Source organism: Aristolochia californica, unplaced genomic scaffold (assembly GCF_029961685.1).
Source record: "Aristolochia californica isolate CCGP_79_NKW_82.1479 unplaced genomic scaffold, dmAriCali1.0.hap1 SCAF_3, whole genome shotgun sequence".
Lineage (NCBI taxonomy): Eukaryota > Viridiplantae > Streptophyta > Magnoliopsida > Piperales > Aristolochiaceae > Aristolochia > Aristolochia californica.
The window spans coordinates 6568607-6577862 of record NW_027181992.1 but is presented as its reverse complement, the minus strand read 5'-3'; the positions used below and the strand labels follow the sequence as shown (position 1 = coordinate 6577862).

Below are 9256 nucleotides of genomic sequence, written 5' to 3'. Positions count from 1 at the left end.
GAAAATAATCAAATTAAATCAATTGAGACAGAACCTTAAATCATTTCCATAGAACAGTTCTGCTGCTCACGAACAGAAGAGGTGTTCACGTACATTTTGTAATGGTAAACACAATGGAAGAGATCATTTTTCCTGTCTCTCCACTCTTACATCTGCTTCATCTTAGCCAGATGCTCCAGTAACGCACTAGCCTTCCTTTTGGCTCTCTCATTCCCAGACCTGGCTAGCTCCATTAATGGTACGATGGCCCCCAGTCTCCCTATACACGCTAAATTCTCCACATCTTTCTTACACAAGGCAAGTAAAATACCAGCTGCATTCTCCCTATTCCTCGGCAATCCTGACCTCAGTAAGTCTATCAATACGGGTATAGCATTAGCCTTGCCTATTGCTATTTTACCTTCTTGATGACCTGCCAGAACTGATAGTATTGTTAATGCTTCATCAACCATGGAATCACTGGTAGCTGTCAACATTTGCATAAGTGGGTCGAGGATACCAGCCCTCACTGCACGGGTTTTGTTCCCCTGATATATGCACAAGTTAAAAAGTGCTGTAGCTGCATCTTTCTTTCCCCTCGTGCTTCCCCTCTGGAGTAATTCTACCAGTGCTTTAATCGCTCCGGAGGCTCCTATGGTTATCTTGTTTTCGTCAATAAGAGATAAACTGAAAAGTGTGGCAGCGGCATTCTCCTTAGCTTCCATGCTGCCTCTTTTAAGGACCTCAACTATAGGAGGAACAGCACCTGCAAGCGTTATCAATCCCTTGTTGTTTTCGTATATAGAAAGATTAAGAAGAGCCGTCACTGCATTTTCTTGTGTTCTCAAATTGTCTATTGACAAAAGCTTGACCAGCAGAGGAATTGCACCGGCCTCTGCTATTAAAATCCTATTATCAGTGCTTCTCTTTGCCAGTAACCGAATTTCAGATGCCGCATTTCTTTGGTCATCAATCAAACGGCTGGAGAGCTTACGGACAAGGCCATCTATAATTGCTCTCTCCTCGCTCATTTCTTGATTGAACCCATAGCTGTTTCTGCTCCTGCTACCACTTAGACCCAACGGCTGCTCGATTTGGTTGGCTTCACACCACTGCCTAATCAGACTTCTCAACACATAATTTGGGGTTAGTGTCGGATTTTCAAGCATTAGTTGGGTTTTTGGGCATGTCTTGTTGCCACAGTCTATCCACCTCTGTATGAAAGAACGTTCGTATGTCTGCATCCAAGGAAAGCATGTCAGAAAGTCTAACAGGTTGAGAAGAACAGAGATTTATTCTACAATGATACGATACGAGTACAGTCATCCCACAAAGTCCTACTTCTGGGGAAGCCAAGAGAACAGATTCTGCAGTTTGATCTTGATGAACAGAGAAAAGAACATAAGCATGGATAGAAAGTGTTACCAACTAGCCATTTCGAGGAATTCAGTTTTTAAACTTTTTTCATGGAACTGTTGATGGCCATTATTTCAGTACCATAAAAACCATCCAATTCAGAGTCCTGTTGATGGTTGCCCAAGGGCATATGGCCCGTAAAAATGTGTCAGATGTAGATAAGATGGTCAGTGATACCTGTCCAGTGGACACGATGACAGGGTCTCTCATCAGCTCAAGAGAAATAGGGCAGCGGAAGTCATCAGGAATCATGGGTGAATCAGGTTTTTTAACATCCTCCGTAGTTGTGTTTGTGATGTTATCACTTCTGCAGCCGGAGTCACCAATTTTACAGGAATCAGACAATGAAGACTGGGTAAGTTGGTCCAGTAGTGATCTTCTGTTTTCCATGGTACATCCATTCTTTCCATAAACTTCTGCTATGGTGTCGATAATCCTTCTAAAGTCATTATCTGAGCTACCTGTATTTCCAGTTTGAAAGTTTTCACGTACTCTGCACAATACTTGCGGATCAACTCTATGTGTTTGAGATAATACATATGAAATATCATGAAGAAGCTTTGAATTAAGGGATCCCTTTCTCTGTGTAGCTCTTCTTAATTGTGCACATACCAGTTCAACCTAGTCAACAAAGTTTGGCAAATATAAGTAAGCATGGGCTTTCAACTAACAAACTACACAACTATAACTTAAAACCACTATGCTGTTTTGTTTTTACCTGCTCGCGAACTTCATCAGATATGTCAAAATAATCATATGGCATGGCTCTGAGAGCTTTCTCCAACTGCCATGTCACAAACTGGAACTGGAAATCGATCTTCTTTCCAACAAAATCCTAGATAATCAAAAGATCAAGTATTTGAAAGAAAATAATCAGTCGATCATAAATAATCTCATAAGCTTTCCTCAGGCAACATTATCAAAGGAACACTCATTTACACAAGTTTGTGTGGTCTGCCCAACCAAGAAGAATTTAATGAGCAAAAATTTCTCAAAATTGGTATTTTTGTGTCCCTTAATGAGATGAAAGACATTCAGGTTAATGTGGAAACTAGCTCCTAGACTTCACAGTCAAAAGAGAAAAGAATACACATATAACAACCACCATTGAACAATCGATCGCATATTTGAGACAGATTCGTAGCTTTTTCTGCTTTTGTGAACAAAGCTACAAACAGTGGATGGTTAAATTCAAACAATTTGACTTCAGGTCACGAAAACAGTAAAGGGTGACTAATTTGGAGTACTTAAGCACCCAATACGATCATTTGGAATTGGCTTTACAAATGACACTCTAAGATTCATCTTATGTTCTCAAAACTGAAAAGCACCTCTCCTTCAGCTTTCATCTCATGAAATGAATTCACAGAAATCTGATCCAATTACTAGAGCCTACTGAAAGGTTATCAGGTTCTTAACTGATATAGGTTCCACCAGCTCAGGATGATGATTTATGAGATCACATAGAATTAGGTCTTAAATAGCCAACGCCTGGCAGCTATAACCTTTTCTTTCCATTAGATACTAGATATTGTGCATTAAACTAGTGAGACTGTAAAAGTGAGCGTCTTTACATCGAAAGAGACTTACAGAGTCAGATAGGTATTAACAACAAATCTAACATTATCATTGAAAATGATGCAGATGGCAAGATGATGACCTTCAATCACAAAACCCTTCCTGAGAGAGAAGAAAAAAAAGAAAACACATGTTACACATTTTCAAATCCTATCCTATGACTACAGTCAGAGGTGGCAAGTATGCATCACCAATGGATCCCACAGGATATAACAGAAAATTAATTTTGCCATATATATCTATGAAGCTCCATATCAAGTACTAATTGGACAAGCTAGACGAAAGATGGGATGTAGAATCGCTACTAAATAATAAACATTAAGTAACAAAAACATGAAAACAGGAACATGCTTTTTCTAGACATGTCTCAAACAACGCATAGAAAAGAATAAATAAAAAAAAAAACAGACACAGTAAATTAATAGGAAACATTCAACCGAAAGGACATGCGAATTGATCATAAACTAAATTCAAGACCAAGAAAAACAACTAATCACAAAAGTTTGTGACTTTGATAACAATTTAGACAGCACATTTAGCACACAACAGACTTATTCAGAAAGAAAGGTGAAATTTAGATACCAATGAGCAAACTCAGAACAGAATAGATTTTTCAGATACAAACGTCAAATTCAGACAAATCCTAACAAAAAAAAAAATCCCCCGGAACACTACAAATTGAACAACGAGCGAGAGAAAAACATACAATGAAAGGCTCACGTGCCGACCGAGCAAGCAAGAGCATATTCTTAGCGGCCTGAAGCGGCTGATGGAGAGCAGCCAAGCAAGCCAAAGCCGAGGAGGAGGAGGAGGAACCAGCTACCGCCGGCGAAGAGACCGAGGACGAACGTTCCTTAAAATCCTGAATCTCCTCTAACAAATGCGATAGCAACTGAATCCTCCGGGCGAGACCAGTGCAGTCTTTCCTGAAAGCCTCTGCAAACCCCCCGATCTGTCCAATTTCCCGGATAATGTCGAGCAACTCCCGTCCCGAATGACCAAAGTCCACATCTTCGACGGCCATTGCCGATCTCCTCGTCGTCCTGATCACCGAGAAGAGGGAGGAGGAAACGAACAACGACTGTAATAGTTAATAAATTATCTACGATCATGGGCAGATGTGTGAAGAAGAGGCCGAGAATTTCGGGAACCAAGAATCATTAAAAAACGAAAACAAGAGATTATTATAGTTGGGAGAAGGGATGGGAAGAGATAGAGAGAAGAATATATTGAAGTGGACGACAGCGAGATCCTCCCAAGGGAGAGCGGCTGAGAGACCAAGAAAAGGCAAAAGGAAGACGATGACGTGGACAATCTTACGGTGGTTGTTTGTCTGTTCGTCGCGGCGACGATCAAGATATTGACAGAAAACTGTGACGTGGGCTTGTCGGAGTCGAACAAAAAGTAGCCCAGCCGTAATCCGAGGGACGTTCATGTGCGTGCTCGGAGCTCCCAAGTGGATTTCTTCTGGGCCCCAACTGTAACTGTAACCACGGTGGGCTCGGAGGAGCGCTATTTGAGCAGACTCGAATCGGTCGGATGTTGTGGACCCTCGGTTATTTACAAGTATTTAATCACCTAAATTTGTTGATAGTTTTAGAGTAATTAATAATTAAGATGTAATGGCAGAAGTAATTGGGAAATTTAGTGGGCAATTAATTATAAAATTTCCATTGAAAGGAGGGGGCCACCGGGAATCTATTGAGGGAAAGGACCACAGATTTTGGTATTTAATAATATTTTTTTATGGGCCGAGTTGGTTGTCGAAGTCACAGGCCAGGCCGGCGTGGTATAGTTTTTTTTTTAGTAATTCCATGTTTGGAACACATGGAAAATGAGAAAAGGAAGAGAAAGAGAAAAGAAAAGGAAAGAAGTTTCAAGAGAAAGATGACTATGGAAAATGAGAGAGAAAATTGAAGAGAAATATAATATCCCTTGTTTGGATACAAGTAGAAAATGGGAAAATAAAATTCTCTCAAGTTTCTTTTTCTTTTCTTTTTCCCCAAATTCTATCATTTTTTTAGATAAAATTTATTAACTAAGAGAGAAAGTGACTTTCCCTCTTATTTTCTTCTCTCTCAAGGCCTATTTGGAACCTATAGAAAAGAAAATAAATAAAAAAGGTATTTTCTATTGTTTAGCACTAGAGAATCATTGAGAGAAAAGAAGACGAGAGAGAAAATCACTCTCTTTTAGGCAATAATTTTTATCTCATAAAATGATAGAATTTGGGGAGAAAATATATTACATAGATACTTGAGAGAAAATTTTAATCATCAAAATTTTTACCTCCCTCCCTACTAGGGAGGGGAGATTGAAGTAAAAAAAATACAGCAGAGGGGATGAGGCAACACCTTTCTGCTAATATGTCACTCAAAAAGAGAACAACAAGGGGAGAGGCAACCACTTCTTCTCCTCTCCTTTGTTGCCAACAAATAACAATGGACAATGTCAAAGGGGCAACAAGAGCTTCCATTATTCTCCCCACCATTATGTTTATTGCCAACAAACAAAGTAGAAAAGAAAAGAAAATGAGAATTTGATTGTTATTATTTCAAAAAATAATTAGTGAAAAAGATAATTTTGATTATTAGTTCATTTTTACTATTTTTTTGGAAATAATAATGATCCAATTATCATTTTCTTTTCTTTTCTAGGGGGAAAAAGTTCCTCCCACACCCTCAAAGAGTAGATGGAAACTCCCCCCCACCTAAAGGTTCATGATTGAGAGACATCCAAGCATGAGGATGTTCCCTTGCTCCATTGTCTATGGTTGGGAGACAAACACAGGCAAGGAGAGGTGCCCTCTCCCTCTTTGGTGACAAAAAGGAAAAAAAGTAACCCTAGTTTTTCTAAATTTTTATTAAATGTTATATTATTAATTAAGGTTTTTTTTTAAAATTATACCCTCTCGTAGACCATATTTATTGTTAAATTGGGTCCATGGCCTTATCTTAAAATGACTAGCCACTTAGGAAACCTTTTTCCCAGTTAATAAATACAATATCTTTATACTCAGTAATGTATGTAGGACTATCCTTTTAACATTTATAAATGTGACATGTTGTTTTCGTCTCCTTAATATAGTCAATTGCCATTCATGATTTGTTGGAATAATGAGATACTAAGACTCTTCTTTTGATTAATAGAGATGGTAGTGTGATTAACAACACTTTGCTCCTAATTAGTGCAATTAATTAGATGAATACTATAAGACTAAAATATACGAGCTATTATGATATACGAGTGTATCCTTTGAGCCTTGTAAGATAAAAGTCTTAGTTGGAGTTCTTTCTGGAACGAAACCAGTCGAATTTCACTCATCCACAGCATGTTGATTTCTCTCCGGTGGTTAAAGCAACAACACAGGTATTGACCGGTGAAGCTTTGACGTAGCAGTCGTGCATTAATGCTTCCAATACTTATTAATGGCTATAGTTGATAATGAAACAGATTGTAAACGACTTTTAGAAGAAGCCATTTCCAGCAAACTCCGGCATTCTACAGTTGATCTTTCGCATCTACTCAGAGATGTAACAGAGCCTCTTCCATTAATCAAAAAGAAAATAATTTTCTTGTCATTTTATTTTGTTTAAGATAACACAAATGATCTAAGTCCGGGACGAAAGTGAAATAAATGTTTAATAAATGTCAGAAAACCAACGGCGACATTCGCCTTGATTAATTTCATATATACTGGGAAGGGAGAATAACAACTACTCCATTATCGTCTTCGAATTGCTCGTAAAGATTAAAGTGCTCCTCCAAATAAATGAACAAATGACGACCCATGAGCAGCTTCGCTTTACGGAGGGACGTCGCAGATAATATCATCAGGGGTTGACACTGGGTTGCGGAAGTTGGGCTCAAGGTAGTGGTGGCAACGAGACGGTCCCGACGGCGGCACTGGCCCTCTCGGAAGCAAGCTCTGGAACATTTTAACGTCGTCGAATATCCCACCATCCATCGCCCTAGAAGAGTAGCCCGGCAATGCCATGGCAGCCAGTAAAACTGCCACGAAAGCCAGTACTAGAGTCGTCTGTCGCCTCCCCGCCATTGCTTTTCCTCCTCTATCAAGCAGAACACAACAGAAATGAAGAAACGGAGAGCTTTATAAGCTTATATTCGTCGACGTACAGATTAGAACGTTGAAAATGTTTACTCTGAGATGAAACCGGCGTCCGGCAGTCATCGGTTCAAAGCGTAAGCAGCCACTTTTGAAGTTGGAATGAGACGAAAGGGTGATACATTGAAGAGAAAAGTTTAGAAAACGATGTAATGAAATAAAAGGCTGCCGGAAAAAACCAAATCAATAACATTCAGTCCATTGTGTATTAACTGCAAATATAATTAAAAAATAAATAAATTCAAGCACGTTTTCACGTAGCAGGATGTGATCACAGACGGTCAGCAGATCGATGAGCGGAGATTTTTTTTGATCGGACTGTTGATCATTTTATTCTTTGATTGTGTTTGCGGCGCCTGATTTTTAGGAGGCTTTCAAACCATTTTAAGACCAGAAAGAAATCGTGATGGAATCATGGAACGCTTATTTTGACATTTAACATACCAACTAATTATAAAAATGCAATAACAGGATCAAATATGTTTAGTAATTTGTATTGAGCGTAGGTTACTGTCACCCTCTATGAGGATGAAGAGGATATTTATATACGTATCATAATATAGAATAATTTAAGAATAACCTTGTGTGTTTCCAAATCAACGTTTATGAACGTGAAAAACGAACATTAAACTTATCTTATACTAAGCTTACCCAATCTCACATAAGAGGTTGGCTTAAGATTTCTCACGTTGCCAAGAAAACTCGAAAGCATAAAATACAAATAATAGTGTGATTATTGTTAAGGATAGTCCGACATACATTAGTGAGTACAAAGATCTTGCGTTTATTAGTTGGCAGAAGAGGTTTCCTAAGTGGCTAGTCATTTTGGGATAGAGCATTCGACCCAATTTAACATGGTATCAGAGCAAGGTTATCATATGTGGACAACCACCAAAATTATCCATGTGCCACCACATGAGGGCCTCCATCTAAATTATTCACGTGCCTACACGAGAGGGGGAGTGTTAAGGATAGTCCCACATATATTAGTGAGTACAAAGATCTTGCGTTTATTAGTTGACAAAAAAGGTGTCCGAAGTGGCTAGTTATTTTGGGATAGGGCCTTCAACCCAATTTAACAATTATCAATGGAAACTAGCTGCATAGGAAACAAATATGTAATTAAATAACTAATAGAGTATTTCACCATTTATTATAACATCACAGTTTTGGCATAATTAAATTACCAAAACAACGAGGAAGTAAATTTTAAACAAGTGATGGAAAGACACAAAAAGCTGATATTTGAAAGAAGACTAATGAGGGTAGAAATTCAATCGAGTTGACCATGGAAACAAGGCCAAAAAAGCAGTCGAACAGGGGGATGTGACTTGCAGGGAAACTTTAGTTCATGATTATTTGGATAATTACACAGGAATGGGATAGCCCACTTTCTATTTATGTTTGATTTCATCCATGATTGTGCAAAGTTAATGAATTTTGACCAGAAACGAATTGATATGAACAAGGTACGATCATGGACTTTCTTTCTGGACTGGACAATTCTTTCACTTTCTTTTTTTTTAAATGTTCTTTTCTTTTGTCCTACTTTGTTTGTGCATTAAACCCTCAAAATTTTGTTTGGTCTTTCACTTTGTTTTTCACTAAAAAAAAAAAAGAGAGGATATGTTCTAGCAAAGAAGCCAATATCTCCGTCAATTTCACTTTAGATAAACTAGATAACTATTTTGCAAATTCTTGGAATTTGACTGCCATGGCTAGAGGTATGCTTCCGCTTTAAGTTTTTATGAATTTCATACATGTCTAGAAATTCTGCTAACACATTAAACCCTGAAATTTGTTGGACTGAGATTGATTCAAGGCCATAGCTCTAGGTTTACGACTATGCACTAGCTAAACCTAACAATTAAGCTACTAATGTTTGAATGAAGATTGAGATATTTATAGGTTTGCATGATACATAGTCTAAACTAGCATTAATGTAGCTTTAGATTGTTGTTTATCAAAATCATTCTTACTAGCAACAAACCCAACTACAAAGCTGGCCAGGTCTAGTTTTACTGATGATATTACAAAAAAAAAAAAAAAAACTAGACCTAAGATTTCATCTTAATGTCATGTATCTATATCGAGGGAGCTTGATCTCCATTGATTTGGAAAGACGGGGTAGGGGGTGAGGGCTGCACTCCTTCTCCT

General features: G+C 38.2%; 1 protein-coding gene across 1 annotated transcript; it reads right to left on the bottom strand.

The window, feature by feature from the left end:
• LOC137958847 (U-box domain-containing protein 10-like) lies at positions 1 to 4202 on the bottom strand. Its single transcript, XM_068806024.1, has 4 exons — positions 3680 to 4202; positions 2114 to 2230; positions 1573 to 2016; positions 1 to 1217 (listed from the first exon to the last, which is right to left on the bottom strand). The coding sequence occupies exons 1-4, from the start codon at positions 3995 to 3997 to the stop codon at positions 147 to 149; spliced, it is 1950 nt and encodes a 649-aa protein (XP_068662125.1). The 5' UTR covers positions 3998 to 4202; the 3' UTR covers positions 1 to 146.
• Between the last annotated feature and the right edge of the window lie 5054 nt (positions 4203 to 9256).

What these genes read in the sequence shown, in the direction of transcription:
- LOC137958847 (XM_068806024.1), bottom strand. Translation starts at nt 3,997, where the DNA reads ATGGCCGTCGAAGATGTGGACTTTGGTCATTCGGGACGGGAGTTGCTC. An exon ending in CTGATGAAGTTCGCGAGCAG is followed by an intron (nt 2,017 to 2,113) that starts GTAAAAACAAAA and finishes TTTGTTGACTAG; the next exon opens with GTTGAACTGGTATGTGCACA. An exon ending in TCATCGTGTCCACTGGACAG is followed by an intron (nt 1,218 to 1,572) that starts GTATCACTGACC and finishes CCTTGGATGCAG; the next exon opens with ACATACGAACGTTCTTTCAT.